The following is a 19,472-nucleotide window of genomic DNA, read 5'->3' on the forward strand; positions in this document are numbered from 1 at the left end:
AAGAGACAGGCCATTAGAAGACCTTGCACCGCTGTGTGTAATGTCAATAGGTGTTGACTGAGGAAGACTATCTGACTTCTATGGCATGACCTGATGGGGATCCAGCTGTCTTACAAACCCAAAACAAAAAAAAAAAAATATATATATATATATATATATATATATATATATATATAATAATAATAAATAGAATATGTAGTGTAAGAAAATCTTGTGTGGTGTTCAAGAAAAAAATCACAGGGAGGGTTAGAGTTAGGATAAGCATTAATAATTACATGAATGTATGAGTAAACGTGTAAACATGCATCTCAGCAAGCTGCTTTCACCAAAGAACAGATTTCAAATCTACAAATAGGTCTGTCATTATAACTACTTTTGGTGGACAATATATTGACCCAGAAATAATTGCAATATTACTGTAATTTTGTCCATTGATGACTTGATATTATAAAAGCATAATTAAATAAGATGAGATAAGACAGACTTTATTGTCCCCAAAGTAAAGTTGCCTTGGATACACGTGGTACCTGCCATTAAAAGATCCCAAACAATGTATACATACAGCTCCTACATTGCACAACACATCTGTTTTACATAGTCATCATAAAAAAATACATTGTTATGTATTATGTAATAATGCAAAAACATCCTTATGTACATAACATATAAAAATAAATGCAGACACCATATATGTCAGAAACGTTGTTACTAATATCCCTGACAACTGAATACTTTAGTTTCCTATTGTGAAAACCTGTATCATTAGGCAAATGTATTCTATTGCACCTATAATATTTGTGTCCTTGTACCGGTTTCTTTTATGTGAACATAAATGAATTGTTAAAATGTGTGTAGAGTGAAAGACAGAAGCAGCGTGACCAGAAATGACAGCAAATCATGTTGGCGACATTTTTTATGTAAATAAACTCGCATATAACAAAAGAGCATTATCATACAATATATGGCCTCAATAATCTTTGCTGACCTTGATAAGTCAATAACGTAATTATTGTGACAGGCCTGCACACAAATACACTCATTTCTCAATCTAATTACATCATCAGCGTGTTACATTCTTATTTAAAACTGATATTACGATTATTTTTAACGTCAGTAATGATCTACACTAAATTACACTCTCATGGCAGCAATTCTTTTATAAGGCTGGGCCACATTTTTCAATTGGTCGATATCTCATTTTGGTACAAAACTCTTGTTTCTTTCTAATTCTCTGCTGACTATATCCCTCTCCCACAGCCATGATCACAGGTAAAGGATCAAGCTGAGAGGGCTTATTGTTTTTCAATAGCTGCCCTGCAGCAGAGTACTGAAGCCGTGGGTCTTAAATGACCACAGAAGGTATTGATCTTCATAAGGCACTGTTTTTGTTGTTAAATAACCACCACAGGAAATCCGATGAAAGGTCCTGACCTTTGTCTGAGCCTCTATCATTCCACCTTCACTGGGCTGTAGGAAAGCATTCCAGTATGGCGGGCTTTACTGGGAGCACGTAAATGCTGCGCGTGCCGCTTAATGTTAGATTGGAAAAGTGCCTTCACATTATTGAGTGTTATTAATGATGGAAAGGGCCTTTATGAAAGGTTTGTCCCCAGCCAGCTCCCATATGTGACCGGTTAGAATGATCACTTCCCCGAAGGCCTGAAGTTGAAGCAGGCAACGAGAGAATGATTATGGATCGAATTTATGACTTGCTTTCCACTGGTCTCTGAACACTTCTTCTGCTGGCGTGATGAAGCAAATTTCTCTCTTTTTAATGCTTCTATTTACTCCGCTTCTCACTGTTCAGCCGGGAAATTGTTTTTCTCATTAGCCACGGGACGCTGCGGTCTGACTTCTTTATATCGTCTGTGAATAAGGCTCCCATTTCGGAAGATGCAAAGGCAGCCACCCCGCTGCTTCCCCAAACCTATCCGTGACGACAAATGAAACAAATATAAGTGAAAATTCATGCTCTTGAATGACAACAGGGAAATCACTCCCTCTCACACCGTCTGTGTCTCTCTCCTTCCCTCGCTCTCCGCCAAGGTCTGAGCTCCGAGCGGACCTCCAAGGCTGTTCAAGCACAAGTAGGGAATATAACGAGCCTCAGCACACATCATTGGCAAACAGTTGACACAAGTACAATTTATTGTCCCTGTGGCCAAACTCAGGCAGCCAGAGTCCTTCCTATTACCCCTTAACTCTCTCTTTCACATCTCTGTCTCTTTCTGCGTTCAGTGTGGCCTTTAGAGCAACATGTCGGCTTTGCATGTGTGTGGGTGTGCGTGGGCGTGCGGGAAGAATACTTTTAGCAACTGAGATCTTCAAAAAAAAAACACGAAAAGGTGTACTTGTCTTACATTCTCACCCCCTCCCTCTCTCTGCTCTCTGTGTCTTAGCAGCATAACCCTTATTACCCTCCTAATTGGATCATGCAATGCTCCTTTGAGTCAGCTGAGCAGGCCTAGTGACCCACAATCCCTCAGTCTTGTTTTACCTCATCCCATAGTTATCTCTTCTACTGTAGCTGAGAAGCAAGTTGCTGATAGCATATCACAGTCCCACAGGAAATAAAATGGGCTGAGAAGATCTGTATCTAAAAACAGGGAAGTCGTACATACATCTCCCTGTGAAGAAGATAAAGCATCAAATACGTTTTTTTTCCTTGGGCGAGAGGAGTTTAGGGTCTTTACTCAAAGACAAAAAGCAGCCATTGGTCTTTTCAAATAACATATAGCAGCGTCTGCTTATCAGTATTCCTGCCAGTGATCTTCGCTCGACAAAGTGGCAGTCTCCGTTGAATGCACTGCAATACTGGAGAGATAAGCGAGTAATGTTGCAGATAACACTGTCCTCACCTTTAGATAATTTTGCGTGTAGAGTGTCGGATGATTGCTGATTATCGAACCGCTTTACAGTTGATCTGAATCTCATCTGCACTTAACCTCATTGTTCCTGGAGCAGAGGTGAGAGGAATGTCAATTGGAGTGTGTCTTGTGCTCTCTGGCTCCGTTTCAGCTCGCTCTCGCTGTCTCTCTTTGCCATTCACTCGCACACAGGGATACATGCTGCATGTGCACACACAAGCAAACACATTCAGAGCTCTCTATCCCTCTCACAAACAAACACAAACACATCAAGAGCTCCTCGTTCTCCCCACTAACACGCTCGCACAAACATCCAGACTCAGTGGATGTCTACGGTACAGAGCAGACACGGGCCCATGAAAAATGCATGTCCCTTTGCGTGTTTCATAAGAAACACTCATCGGGATTCCATTCCCATCTCAGCTGAAACACCACACAGGAATATCAATTACACTGGCAATTTGGGTGGCAGTGTAGGCAGGAATGGCACTGAACGAGAATACGGGATCCATGGTGTCATCGTAATGAGAGGGTCACTGTCTCCTGCAGCTCTTGGGCCGACATTGCTCGCGCAGATTATAAAATACACGTTGGCCTGAATGTGATAGAAGTGCTATTGAGTACGGTGGTGGAATCATGATAGGATGGAGAGCCGACGAGGCTCTGGAAAAGCAAATAACCTTTAGAGGCAAAATGGAGCAACAGCGGACCTGAGAGATGCTTTAGGGTTTGTAGTCGTGAGGGTGGGACTATTAGAGCGAGCTGCTTTATAACTAACAAGTGCTCTAGAATTCCACTTTTACTCTGAATATTTTATGCGAAACTAAATATTTAACTACCTTTTTGACATTTCAATTGCTTAACTTCCCTTCCTCAAACTACAGAGCGTAGTTTGTCCCTACTTTTATCCTCATTTGTCAGTTTTATTGGACAAAACTCTTCCTGCACAAAGGTAAACTAGTTAAAATTTCAGGTATTTTCAGTGTGGGCCTTGATTCCTAATCTCTACACCACCGTTAATCAAAGTTTTATTAGTTTCCTTTAGAGTTACCTGCTCCACAGCTAGCAGGGAGAGCTGCTCCAAAGGAGTCAACAAGAAACCCAGGCAGCCGAACACAAAAAGCAATTAAATCATGCCCTAAACCTTGTCAGCAGATTGTGAAAGATTAATTTTATGACCTGGCTCTCAGGTATAATTACTCGAGGTATATGCATTTCTTGAATCACTGCAGATACTGCCACGATTTTGTTTACATATGACACATGCACATGCACCCCACATATCTGAATGTTAAAAAAAAAAATTGAAAAATATTCAGGATTTAAGGGTTCCTCTGTGCATATTATGAAAAGAACACCACAATAAAAGCTATTTCTCCATTACTGCACAATTTCATTACTATCTTGAGGTATGTTGGCAAAATGTCATTTGTGTTTGATTACTGATGCCTTTTCATGCAAAATTAGCAACACTGAATTACACCGCCAGAGTTCAACAAATAACAGATACACTGCAGTGTTATATAGATATACTATTATAATAATTTACTTCCACACTGGATGTAAATTTCTCTTTGTATTGTATGGGTTAGTGTGATATCATAATATAAGACTAAATATCATCTTAGATTCTGGCTATCCTTTTATAATAAGAGTTGTTTTTCCTGGTTTTAAAGGCTGTATTACAGTAAAGTGATGATTATTCATCAAAAATCTCATTATATAAACACTCTGTGAAAGCACCAATATTCAACCCTACGATATTTATGCAATACCGATATCAAGGTTTTGGTCAAAAATAGTATATGATATTTGATTTTCTCCATATTGCCTAGCCCTTGGCTAGTGTCCCCAAATTCAACCCCAAATTTTTACTACTTGGGCACTGCACTTGCATCTTTTTGTAACAACTCACTGAAATGAGTCATTAAAAATTGTACCTATACAATGTCTAAGAGATGCACTGTACACATTTTTATACCCTGATTGCAATGTGCGCTTACATTTGTGTATCTATTTGCTTTTTTTGTTTGTTTTATAGGAGAATCCTTATATGTGCAACAATGAATGTGACGCCAGCACCGAGGAGCTGGCCCATCCTCCAGAGCTGATGTTTGACTTTGAGGGTCGCAACCCCACAACGTTCTGGCAGTCCACCTCATGGAAGAAATACCCAAAGCCCCTCCAGGTTAACATCACGCTGTCGTGGAACAAAACCATCGAGCTGACTGACGACATCGTGCTGACTTTTGAGTCAGGCCGACCAGAGCAGATGGTCCTGGAAAAGTCCCTTGACTACGGCCGGACCTGGACCCCGTACCAGTTCTACGCCACCGACTGCCTGGACGCCTTCACCATGGAACCCAAGACAGTTAACGACCTCACCCAGCGCACCCTGCTGGATATCATCTGCACTGAGGACTACTCCCGAGGCTACGTGTGGAAGAATGACAAGACAGTACGTTTTGAGATAAAGGACCGCTTTGCCCTTTTTGCCGGGCCACGGCTACACAATATGGCCTCGCTGTACGGCCAGCTGGATACCACCAAGAACCTGAGGGACTTCTTCACCATCACTGATCTGAGGATTAAGCTGCTGAAGCCAGCAACTGGAGCCACCATGGTGGATGAGAATAACCTGTCCAGATACTTCTACGCCATCTCTGACATCAAGGTGCAGGGCAGGTAAGACCCATTTATATTCCTTTGGTTTCTGCTTTAAATCAAATCAAGTCTTTAAGTTCGGGTGCTTCAGCAGCTTCGCCTGTCTTTTAAAGCAGCTTCAGTTTGTACATACATTTGTAACCTGTTTACAAAGTATTGAGTTTTCTGATTTTCACCAAAACCAGTGGGTATCTTTAAAGTCCAAACAAACACGTTGAGCTCAAACCTTCCTCATAAAACATTTACAGAGATGATTTTTAATTTTAAATCCTGCATTGTTCACATGTTCACTTGTTTACAGTCTTCTTCTTCACTACCTTTGTTGGTGCATTGCTGCGCTTCTTTTCATAGTCAACAAAGTCCCCAAAACCACAACACCACAATGGAAGTCTTTCACAAAAAAAGCCTCCAATTTTCTGTACACTAAAACTGCCGTTTGTTGGGGGAAAATACTTTTTCAAACAGCTGGAGTTCTGTGATGAGGAACTGTATCAATACTCCTCTGATTCCCATATTCCTCAGCACTGGATAAAGCCAGATCAATATTGACAGATGTTATGGATGGATTGGTAAAATTTATGGCATGAAATTATCACAGAACATCAGTATTAACGAGGTGGCAAGCCATTTGCTACAGAGTGCCAACAGTTTGCAGGGTTTTAATCCAAATAAAGACACAACACAATGATTAGCACCACTTCAAATACAGGGAGGGAGCTCATTAGGGAAATCACCTGCTGAGGTGATCAGCAGATATAAAAACTTACCGACTGTGGCTTCTTTGTGGTACTTGGCACAACCACTGGTATAATCCAAACTACTTTTTGTAGGTGTAAAAGCTGCCTCTTCTTGATAGAGTTGGGACAGTTTCCGGTTTGGCTGGTCCAGTCAGGTTTGATTTTATGCAAACCAGCTGAACCAGCATTTGTCTTTATGACAGGTTCTGGCACACAAAAATAGCCTACATGAGCAACCTGCGCTGATGGCGTCACTGCACAAAATCCAACTTGTTTTACATGTATATGTATGTATGTATAACAAGTTCCGGTAGAGTTGGGAGGGGGGAAGATGCACGTGATGCACATTGTGTTTGTTTACAATAAAGTTCCTGTGTTTTTTGCGGTACCGAGACAAGACATGGCAAAGGTAGTATCTCGAGAAAACTAAAACTATGTCAATATGGCAACATTTTGGATTTGAAGCTGACAAAAGAGGTGTCCTGACTGGCCATGAGTGACGCAGTGAGCATCACTTGACCAGAAAAGTTAACTGCCATAATGTAAACAAGAACGGAAGTCTCTGAATCCATTTTGATGCAGACAATTCCTAATTAAGTGTATTAGCACATTACATTAATGATTAAAACTTGAAAATACAAATCAAAGAAGCTTCAGTGCCTCCCTTCCTTAAGCCAGAGTCTTGCACAATTTGCAAGTGTAAACACGGAGCAGCCAAAGTGGTTGGGTGACCCAGAGTAAGTTCACCCCAGCCCAAAATTCTGTTTCTAAAATGAGTCTGAATCAGCCTGAGCAGATGCTGAACTCTCCTCTCCTAAATTACTTATTATAACCCAAACCTGACAAGGACAGACGGCTGAGATTGCCTCCTGTGAGCCGTGGTGGAGAGAAGAGTTTTAATGCATGTTTCTCTGCATTTTTTATTGCAGATTCAACAGCCATCTCATAATCCCATAATATGATATTACCATTATTGGGTTGGGTAGCACATAAATTGTGGAGAGCTGAACTTACTTACTGGTAATATTTTTTGTCTTAAAACATTGCTGTGAGTTCAATTAAATAACATAGATCCTTTCTTTTGATCACTTTAGATATATATGAGTTTTTTTACATGATTACAAAACTTTGCATATTTACATAACGTTTCTTATTGTAGTAAATTAACTTTTCAAGGGTGTATTACACCTACAGATATCACCATTTACAAGTGAAACACAAATTTCCCATTACCATATACACAGGTCTCCTCAATTGTGGAAAGAAGTTTTGTGTCTGATAAAAAACGTTGATGTAGAATCTTAATGAAGCAGAATTCAGCCTAAAGTCAAAGTTCTCTGTGTGCCGTTACGTTCAGGTACATTACCATTAGCTATAGAAACAGACAGGTTTACTGGTGTCCCTGAGGAGAAAAAAAGACTTTAAGTGATTTAGGTGCGACTGGAGATTAAGTCCATTTCATGTTTTATTGCTCATTATATGATAATTTAATGGCTCTTTTTAGTGAAATGTCCTTAATTTCTGAGTTCTTCCGGATGAATGATTATAAGAAACGTGAGCTGTGTTTAAGGAGAGGAACCTTTTGTATGGCTAATTTTATTTCTATAGCCTGGGTAAGGAGACAAAGCTCATGTTCATGTAAGGTCATGTAATAATAAATAATTAACTATGATTAATTGAAAGCATGTGATATGTAGTTTTAGTTTGATTAAAGCTGCATTAGGTGATGTTTGACCACTAGGGGGCAGCTAAACAAGCAGCTTAGAAAGTCCTTCAGGCAAACTTGTTAGCAAACAGCTACTTATTCCATTAGATACAGAACAACATCAACATTTATTTGGAGTCGTGTTTCTAGCCACCTGATTAATGTAAGTCTAACTTGCACTTTCCTTTTAGCTGTGGTCTGTTCTCTACCAACTCCTGAGGGAAAGATCAGACTAGATCAGATTAGCTGCTAATGGCTCTACTGTTCACCAGGCAGACGCTAACTTTGTCTCTCTGCCATTTGGTGCTGAGCAGGCAGTTTACAGTGTGTTTATCAGGTTTTATAGCTGAGGAGGGAGAATGATCAAAACATGCGTTTAGAGGCCCGAGAACCAAAACAGCAATCAAGTAACACATGGAAAAGGTTTTAGAGCTGAGAGGGACTGCAGAGTTGAGTGATTTGTGTGGGTTTGTCACTTCAAGCATCCCCCTTCACATCACACATAGTACTTTTATCCATCGTTAATGTAAAAAATATTGATTAGTGCAGCTTTAAAGAGAGACAATAAGAGCTGGGAGATAAAATGATAGTGATTATTATCTTAATATGACTTTCCTCTATAGAAATATAACACATTCAATAAATGTTTATTATAATTAAAGCACCCTTATGCTGGTTGAGGGGGGCACTCATGCACTTTAAATGCTAGTTGCCATCCACCATTACATGGTAATAGCCTAAACATGAATATTACATTTTTAATGGATTTTGCAGGAATGTTTTCAGGATATCAAAGATTCAATAAATATTCAATATAGTTTTGATCCATTTATAGGCAATATGTCAAAACAGGATACAGAAAAGATACAGTTAATATGTTAAAAGATCCGAAAAATATCTTGTTGATGATTTCTCAAAAAAAGGATACGTCAAAGATGAAGTTGATGTTAAAGGGTCTATAAAAGGATCTTTAGTGGATACAATTTTAGGAAATTTATATGTATATTTCAAGATATCGCAAAATATGATACATAAAAGATGCCTTTAATATTTTGAAAGATCCGCAAAAGGATCTTAAGGGGTCTGGTTGCCACCCACGAGTTCCCACTTGGCTCATTGTGATTATGTCATGGATTTTAAATCTCTTTTCTTGGCTTGAGGAAAATTTTATAAATATAAAACCACCATGGCTCAAAACTTAAAAAAGGAAGATCCATAATTGACCTTGTTTGCAGCTGGAGGTTTCCTGTCAACAGTTTTACAGACGTCTCTTTTATAATGGTGGTCTATGGGGATCATGCTTTTTGGGCTGCAATACCATAAGTGGCCACTGGGAAAAATTGCTCCAAGGCTGAGCTGCTTTCCTGGGGGCCTGGTAAGGTAACGTTACTACAACATTTAACAGATTCATAAAGTTCTTTTTACTATGATTGTTTTGTCCACCATTTATCCAGGCTAACACTATCAAATTCACCAAATAACGTTAGCTAGAGTAGCTGTATGGGTAATCACTCATCTCGTGCAAATGGTTAGTTAGAACTCGCAGCTACTTTATTAGAATATGACACAACGTGAATAAACATGACTCAATGTAACGTGATTTCCATGTCCATACACATGATTTCTGCCTGAGTCGCTTCGGATAGATTTTCATTGGCAGTGAATGATCCTATGTTACTTCACGACATCATCAAAGTCCGTTTTTTTTGTTATTATTTTGATTTAGAAATTGCAGAAATTACATACTGTACATTTAAAACCTGTACCAAAAAATACTGACCACAGTTGAGATTTTTATTAGTTTATTTTTTTCATATAGTCAGCTAAAACACTTACAAAATGTTTTAAACCACGAGCACAAAGAGTCTGACATACCACTTGCCAGAATTAAGATTTCTTTATGTTGATTATCATGTTCTGAATCTACCTCAGAATTGTGAAATGTTCTGCTTTTTGGCAATCGTCATGCTCTAATAATAAGTAGTTTAAACCACAATTAATAGTCTGGTTTCCTCAACTTTCACGTAGGGGCAGAAATCAGCCATTAAATGTGAAATTAATAATGATTTGACATTTATTGTGATAATAATTAATGTTGTCTAAAATGGCCATAAATATTATCATGATAAACATTTTAATATCCCCCAGCCCTAGAGCCAATCCTGTGTTGCCTCTTTGAATTTTGGTATTTCTCCCTTCCCACTTCAGATAAAAGTTTTTCTGATTTTAAAACCCACATTTTCAGTAAAATTAAGAAGACTTCCTTTGTATGTCATTAACACAGCTTGCAATGTTGCAGCATATAATACATTCATCAGTGAGTCATCAGAATGCCTCTGTGATTTTCAGGGAATGGAAACATTGTCGTTTCATGATGCATGAAAATGGCCCACATGATGGTCGTAAAGCCTCTACAGCTGCTCTCCAAATGGGACCTGTGTTGCTTGCTGCAGTTGGTTTATATGAGGATAACTAGGTTGGTAATGACCCATCAGATGGGCCCTCGGTGAATTGAAACAGTTAGTCCCTAATTAGAATTCAGTCGACTTCAATGGCAGATTAGAACCATTAGCACGTTGGCTAATTGGTAGGAGACTAATCTTGTAATTAAGGGCATTTGCAGCTGATTAAATGGTAATCATCAGAGACACATCAGTGAAACGTGCAGACATTCAGAATTGCCAGGCCGTGGTTCCAAATTTAGCCTTGCCCTGTTTAATAATGAGCAGATTTATGGTTAAATGTATGAGGGTTCCCTTTTGAGCAAGCTACAGTTTATGCTTTAAATAACACACTTTCAGAGATCTCTAGTATTTTTTAATCATCTTTGAGAAATCTGAGCAAATCAGTCACTGAACATGAGCCATCATCACTGGCAAAATATCTGACAACACTTCACCATGTTTGATGTTTTTGATCCCATGCCACAACAAGTTTTTTGTAACTGTGGCGGGTGATATTCACAGTTCAGCCCTATCACAGAGATATACATGTTCTGCAGTCAAACACACTCCTCCGATATTCACACTGGTACTGTAAACATGAATTGATGAGCCCTAAATTGCAAGGCCTGCTACCTAGCACAGAATAGCATCTCCCACAGATATCTTATTTTGCCATTCATTAGAAAGAGTGGCAAAAGGTTGGATGGGAGGAAAATAAGCTATTTTGCCCAATTTTCCATCCTGCCCCTGGGCATCAAATTCAATTTTCCACCAAAAGTTTGCAGTGAGAAAGAAAAGAAAATAAACATACGATTTCTGTCCAGAGGTGGATCAGTAACTCACTTGAAAGAGGGTGATGGGTGCGGGGGGGAGACTGATTAGAGCTCCCAACAGCCTCAGCAGCCTTCTGGCTACAACCAAATGTGAAAGCCTTATCACAGAATGGCTATCCTGTCCGAGAATTCCCAGAATACCCCACAAACGCTGATTAACTTTCACTCATACAAGGCTGAATATTTGCAGCGTCAGGTAACATGCGGACATGATCGCAAATGTCACAGCTCTAGATGGAGAGATACTGGCACGCTTTAGAAACGTCATATTCGCCTCATTTTACACATCTATTTCAGAAATGGAAAAAAAGTATTATGAATTCACTGCTTGTGTGGAGTTACTGAAGGAGTGCTTTGCAAAGATGAAAAGATAATATAAAAATTAGTCACAAATGAATTACTCATTTAATTTGGGGAGAATGTTAGAAGAAAAATCAATCATAGAACAATTTAACTCCCTTGAAATCCAGCCATTAGCAAGGCAATGTTTTCTTTTTTTTTTGTTTTGGAGAATTTGTCACTGAATCTTTTATACTCTGAAGAATAACTATTTTTTGTTGTCACTTTTAAATACCTCCAGATACAACAGAGTTGCATAGCAGAAAACCCTCAGCAAACAGCAGTGCACGATACACCAGTTTGTCCACCAGTATCCAAGAATTACATTCATATTGGATGATTCTGCACTTCATGATTTATGACCAGATGTCAACGGTCAGTAGCAATGCAAGAAGTAGTGAGCCCTTTATGTAGACAGGTAGTAAGTAAAGGTGTGCAGGTCAGGGTGGTGGATTGCTGGATTTCAATACCTGACACTGAACCGCCATGCTTTTTCTTCCCCTTTTCAATAACACACACATCTTGCAAAACCATTTCCACTGCAAACCTTCTGCTCACTGCGACCCCAACTCGCTTTCTCAGAGAATGAAGCAACGTAAATAAAGCGATCAATCACATTCTTTACATCCATCTGGTGTTGCCATAGTGCTGTTAGTGAGGAGAAATCTGACCCTGAACTACAAAAGTTTTGCTGTATAGGTATCAAACAGCAGAACCTCTATTAAAACCTTCCATTAACAAATGAATCCAACTCAACTCTAGCCGTACCTTAGTCACACCGTAAATACCACGCACAAATATAGTAGGAAGAAAATTGTGAAATTTCATGCTCTGGCTTTGCTTGAGCTGAACTTGATGTCATGACCAGTTTAGTTAATGCAATGAATATGTGGATGTAAATAAAACAGCACCATCGACACGGTTCCTTCGTGAGTCTGCACAGGTTGTGTGTACAGATCTTTAATGAATGCCGCTTATTATCTGTAGGTGTTTGGAAGCCATTGCGAGAAATGACAGACATTCCTAACTTGAAAGCCCGAGGCAGGCTGAAGCAAAGGAGGTACACCAATAAAAGTAAATAACATTTCATTCAGAAATAAATCCCGGGAAGCTCAAGATGCCACACATGACATCGTAAAAGAACCGTAGTAGATTCCTCCTTTAATAATCTAAGAAAGACTTGGTAAAAGTGGCTTCACAAGGCTCAGAATCACACTGTACTGAAAACACTGAGACAAATCCTCCTGTACAGTCATCTTGTATGATAGAGAAGACACAAGGAGAAGACAGAAGGGGGATTATTTTTTCTGCCTCTCCTGAGTAGAGAGTCGTGTGTGGCGGTGCTGACCGTGTTATTGATTTCTAATGTTATTCCACATCAACGGAAAACAAAAACCTTGAACCGTGCAGGCTGTCCCACCTTTCACGTCTCCCTCTCCATCGTTCCTCACTTATTGATCAGATGTCTGCTCGTTAATTAAGACATGACCGCTACCGGCTGGCTGCGCGGTCAGAGCTGCACATCTGCAGGGCTGCAGCGGGGGCCTGGGAATGAGAGGCAGCTAATCCATAAGTGCTAATGTGCTATTTCTCTCATCCCCCCCGTGTCATTCTCTATTTTTCCCTAACCATTTCTCTCGTTTGTCTTTTTCTTACCTCACTGATTCTTTCGCTTTCCCTACTATGTAGTATACCAACATGGTGTCAAAGTAACCATGAAATAACTTTTCAACAGGGCCACACATGAATATATCAAGCTATCAATATAAACACATACAGAGAAATATGTGTTTGATAGTTAGTGGTATTCATACAGTTAATATTTAGTGGGATTTCTACTAAAAATATGTGTCCATTCCTCAGTTACCCTGTAAATTATTCATATTCCTTTGATGCCTTGTCCGTCGGCGTTAGATCAAATAAATGATTCATAATTGTAAAATTATCTGACGCCTAATTTTTTAACAAATAATATTCATACTGGTTTAAAACTATTTGGTTGTATTTCCCGATTCTTGCTGATCAACAGTTTAGTGTGAAAGGAATTAAAGGCCTGTCCCAAATATAGGCCTGTTGATTCCAGTGATTTAAGCATTATATTATATATATAATTATATATATATTAGCCCAGGCTACTAATTGTGTTTTTTTTTGAATGAAATGCAATTTAAAATCTTCTCAGTTTTCATCTTTGTTAAACAGCTTTTTAGTCAATACGGGACGTATATTCCATAAACAACGTCAGCTTTATCACTTGGTTGGGAACACTAATGCTGAAATTCACTGTGCTTGGAGCTCCAGGAAAAAATCAACCTCTGATATGGAAATGTGCAATGGAACACTCATTCAAGTCAGAAATCTATGTCCAAAGCTCGGGCAAGATCCATCAAGGCCAAGTTCACCAACATAAACACACCTGACGTCACAGCAACATGGCGGCGCACACAGAGAAGCAAGCAGAACAACATCATCAATTATTTCATTTTAGAGTTTTATGCAAGTCCAATGAAGCTGATTTATGCTTGATCAAAGTCTTTGCAAGCATCATATCTCTGTACCAGTCCACACAAAACGACTGCACACAAGTTACTGGCTGTGGTGTGTCACACTATTACACTAAGCACCCATTTACACGAGGGGTGGGAATCACCACAGGCTCCACGATACGATATTATCACGATACTTTAGTTGCAATACAATATTACTGCCACAATAATGTGTTGCGATATGCTGAGTATTGCGTTAAAATATATTGCGATTCATTACCTGTTTGCAACTGCAAGCTATGTCCCCAAAGGAAAACTTTGTGAACGTCTGTTATCCAATAAGATCAAGTTTTCAGTCTGTTTATCTCACTTCAGTCATTTTTTTTGTAGTGGGCTGAAAAAGCAACTGATGATATTTTTCTAGTAGGCCACCTAAAGTTTAATTTGTATTTATAACATTAATAATTGATACAATAAAAAAAATACTTGGCACTGTGTGATAATGCAATATTGCCACACCAAGATTTTGCAATACTATGCTGATGATACTCTGATTTTTCCCCCACTCCTAATTTACACAATACACCATTTCTCTTCCAGACAACATTTGTATGTGGGGCCCATGTGGGTTATGCTAAGGCTACTTGGTACCAGGTGGGTATGGGCCCAAAACGGGCATCTTATCTGGGGTAAAGCCACCCATGTGGGCAATCGGCATGGGGCCAATATGGAACCCTTGGACAATCCCATATAGGGCCCATTTTCAGCCCATTTACTATCCACATGGGCCCCCATACAGATGTTGGCTGCTGTGGTAATAGATACAAGTCCCCTGTAGATGCTTGTGAAGCTCAGACACTTGCCATAGAAACATCACTTTGCTATGGGGGTCCATGTTCTCCCAAGCAGATGGCACTGGACTTTCCCAGTTGGGAATCTGACTTCAGGGGGCATTCCAGTTGAATTATCCAATGGGGAACTCGTAAATTCCGACTTTCCTGTTCAAATGGAATGGACCACCTGGCTGTTATTACCTAATAACTCATCGCTACTTAACAACTTGTTTTTGTAGCGCAACCTGTTTAAATTTAGTGATGCATAAATCTCTTAGTGTAACTTACATTATGACTAGGCTGAGTTTGCATGAAACAGCTGATGCAATCGGCTCCAGGATTACCACAAGCAAAGACAAGTTTACTTCTCAAAGACTTAATGATCACAAAACTAGAACATTTAATAATTTTTCATTCAGGACGATATGCCATACTTGATACTTGCAAGTCTTGTGCAATTCAACACCCACTGAAACTCTGCTTTGTAACACATAAGGAAGTAAGAATGTCTTATGTTAACATGACTGCAGGCTTGTAGAAATTAAAAAAGAGAGATGTTTTATTCCCTTCTGACTTTCTGTGCTGACAAATATTAAACAAAAGCAAATTTCAAAGACAAACAAAATACCCTGAATCTTCCCTCTGAGGTATACATGAGAGTTATTCAAAGGCAATTTGGATACAAAGGAATAATAGTTTTAGATAAGATATGAAACATTTTACTATTATTATATGCTCCCCGATGTTCCCCTTGAGCTATAGACAAACTCTGTATCTCCCTCTCCCGGTGGGAATCCCAGGCTCATAAAAATGCCGTATCACACACTTTCACTGTATCTTGCACTTAAATAAGAGTCTATCTAAATGTAGCGCCTCCGCAGCGCATTCACAGGACGGGCATTGCACCCCGCTGAACCGTGTATAGAAGACCTAAACCCGGAGGATAGAATGCCTTCCAATGGTTGCATATAGAAATACAAGAAAAATTGTAATGCTATTACACCATATCATCTAGCATATAATGTGCCAGGATATTTTCCTTCCTCATTTAAACTACTGACATCTGTCTATTCTGAAGAAACAGCCTTGTAACTGTTTTTGTGCCTCTCTGCCTCTTTCTCTTGCTTGTACATTTATTAGGTAGGACAGGATGCAGCAGGAGGAAATAAATCAATATTCCTCCTGAGTAAGTAAAGACTGTTGTTGAGTAGCTTGATGGAATTTGTCGTTGATTTGTGGCTCAGTGGGTGGAAATGATTTCATAATTTTTGACGATTGCAAAGTATAGAAGTGCAAAGATGGCAGAACATTCAGAGTTGCACAGCGTGTCGCTGGATTTTTGTTTTTATACTTTTTCCTCCGTCAGTATTTATACAGAGTAGCATACCCACATTCACCCTTATGTTTGAGCAATTTCTGTTTCTCTACCTTTTGGGATGTTTGCTGCACCAGATGGCCGCTTTTTCATTTCATGTCTGGCGAAGACATGTCAAAGTCTGCTTTTTATTTAAATTAGCCATTGCCAAAGTTTAATTGTTGATCTACTATTTGCAGTTTAAATCACACCCAGTATACACGGCACGGTTGAGTGGTGCAGAACGGTGAGCAACCTTTTGCTTTTATCAGCCTCTATAGGTAATGAAAGATTTGAAAAGATCTTGTCCTCGAGTTAGATTAATTCAACCTTAAAATTTCAGAGATATGTAAATTGCAAACAAGCAAGGTGGCAGCTGTGATTCAGACAGATGGAATAGTTTATGGAAATGTGGGGGTTTTAAACACTGGAGGAGATTTTTTAGGCTGCTTTGATATTTTTCAAACTAAATCTCTTTAAATTTTATACTAAATCTTTCATATATTTTTAAAAGGATTTAGTGTTCCTCCACATGAATTATGGCAAACTCCCTTTAGACCTTCATTTATTGAAGTAAGTAATCGTACTGTTAATAATAATAATAATAATAATAATTATTAGCTTTCTTTTTAAAATATTTAGCGAGCTAGCTTCCCTGATATCTATAGGTGGTGTGACCCATAGCTTTGGGGCGTAACTGACAAAGGCTGCATCCCTGATCTTCTTCCATCTGTTGCTGGGAACCTCCAGTAAACCAGCAGCAGATGATCACAGAGTTCTAGTTCTAGTTAACAAGGGAGTTAGCAATGTAGCTCAGTCCCAGCCCATGTAGGGCTTCGTATACAAAGAGGAGGAGCTTAAAGTCAATTCTAAATGTAACAGGAAGCCAGTGCAGAGCAGCTAAGACTGGCCTGATGTGTTCTCTCCTCTTGGTTCTGGTTAATAGCCGAGCTGCAGAGTGGTCGAGTCGGCTTGAAAGAAAGGCATGAGTCAATATCTCAGCATCTTTGTCATATAGAAATGGTCCTACCTCAGCTATGTTTCTGAGGTGGAAAAGTGTTGTTTTCGCCACCTTGTTAATTCGGGATCACACCAAGACTTGTAACCTCAGATTTAATCCAGGGAGTTAAATTCCCAGATTATTAAGCAGCATTTCTCTTTTTGTTTTAGGGCTGACAAGCAGGATTTCAGTTTTGTTAAAGAAATACAAAATGATCGTTTGTTTATTACTCACCCTATGTTATGTTAAATTCATAATAAAACTTTCACATTTTCTCACATGCGTCCACAGTGAAAGAAGTGAAAAAATTTGTCAATGAAGAGACTTTTTAGTGTAGTAATAGTGAAGTTTTAATAAAAGCACGTGTGTTGACCATACAACTGGAAAAACAATAAATTTAGATGATACAAATAATACAGACGTTTTGTTGGCTTTTCTTTATGGGGCGTGGTTGCACTGGAGAAATAGTTGATGACCTAAGCATCTCTAAATATGGCTACAGCCCTTCTACTAACAGCAGAGATCCAACAGATTTGTTTACTGAAGGGAGTATCATGCATTGTCCATTATTTAGCAGTTGAAAATAGTTGAAAAGAGATAAACTTACACGGCTGAGAGCCAAAGTAAACACCGGGTCAAGCTTATCAAACACAGGATGCTCATTTTCCTTTAAATGGCTACATTGCAGTCTTGCCCTTCACATAACCACACCAGCCAACACAAACAGCACACACAAATTCACTGGCTCTTATCCAGCCTCTCACATACAGTATACACACACGCGCACACACACGCCTCCAATCCTCCAAGCCCATGCCCTGTGAACCATGACAGCTGTAGCCAGCTTGATTGACAGAGTTTGAAAGTCAGGTTCAAGTGCAGGTTCACACGACCCCCAGCGTTACTCCGCTACCACCGTAAGGCTCTCTCTAGCTCTGCCAACGCCTGCTCACTTATCTTCCACCAGATGTCTGTCACATGCTGCGATGTTTTCTGCCAGTCATCTTCCAGTCTCCAGCGTTTAATTAGTGCTCATTAAGGCCCAGGCTTTCTTTGTAAATAATATATGGAGAGAAAGTACATCAACATAAGCTGTCTCTGGTGGGCCAGGAGCCATGAATAGTAAAATCATCAACATGTCCTTTTGCTACACTTATTGTATGATCAGGCTTTGCTCATAGTGGAACACACAAGGTTCTTCTAATGTATGTAGGTTTATTTGTCGTGTGTGTCCTCGCTTGAGTAATGCATGTTTTTTTGTCATTATTTTGAAGTATTAACAGCACTTCTAGAAAAACAGATTTTTTTTATTTGTACTTTCACCCTTCATACCGTAGTAGGTGAGTGCATGCAGTAAGCACCACTTGCATGCTTCTGTGCTCACACACACAAGCACACACACACAGAGAACACAGAGCATGCAGCCGGCCTCTGATTTCCATATTAATATGTCTTCCCATTGCCGATTTCTTCACGGCTTCCTCCTTGTCTCACTGGCTTACATCACATGAATGAGACGGCCCTCTCAGGGCTGAGGTGGGTAGACATTACCATACTGTATGCCTACATCAATGCACAACCTCAATAATAGGCCCTGTCATTGAAACAAATCACAGGCTTTCAGTGGCAGTGGCCCAAGCCACGTAAATTCAAATTTCATTTCGCCTCTGCAGAAAATTGAAGCAGGGGGAATTAACTTGTGATCCATTCCTAATATTTCTCCAACAATTTGGGGAGGCCTGGCGTGGCTACTTTATATTTCGATGGGGGACGCAAACAATTTGCTTGAGATGTATTACATTACACCCCGAAGAATGACAAAATTGGCCACAGCACAGAGTGACGAAAACAAGCCTAATCGGACTCTTCAATTTCACGGTGACACAGCCTGGTGTAATGAGGTGACTCTGTGACTCCCCTCCTCTCCTCCTGAACGCGTTCAATGCCATACGAGATGTAAAAAGAGTCAATGTAAAGTAACACTGTCAAACTCATTATGCTAGCTGGATCTGCCTTGTTCCTGCTCAAATTATTGTTGTTGATGTCAGAGACTTTTGTCTTGTCTTTTTGTATCCCTGCAACTTTGTCTTATGGAGTTTTCTAAAGGCAGCCTGGATGTAAACACGCGGCTTCTATTTTTTTAGTTAATGAAACTGGATAGATACTGTATTTAATTCACTGTTATTAACCTAAAAGTTCAAATCAAGTTA

At 39.5% G+C, this 19,472-nt stretch overlaps 1 protein-coding gene across 3 annotated transcripts in view; it reads left to right on the forward strand.

Moving 5' to 3' along the window:
• The window catches only part of LOC126383250 (netrin-G1-like), an 83,523-nt gene that overhangs the window by 35,281 nt on the left and 28,770 nt on the right, over positions 1 to 19,472 (forward strand). For all 3 annotated transcript variants that reach the window (XM_050033752.1, XM_050033754.1, XM_050033753.1), the window contains exon 3: positions 4,909 to 5,552. In XM_050033752.1, coding sequence (XP_049889709.1) covers positions 4,909 to 5,552 — 644 coding nt within the window. The remainder of the gene's footprint in view (positions 1 to 4,908; positions 5,553 to 19,472) is intronic.

Source organism: Epinephelus moara, chromosome 21, assembly GCF_006386435.1.
Source record: "Epinephelus moara isolate mb chromosome 21, YSFRI_EMoa_1.0, whole genome shotgun sequence".
Lineage (NCBI taxonomy): Eukaryota > Metazoa > Chordata > Actinopteri > Perciformes > Serranidae > Epinephelus > Epinephelus moara.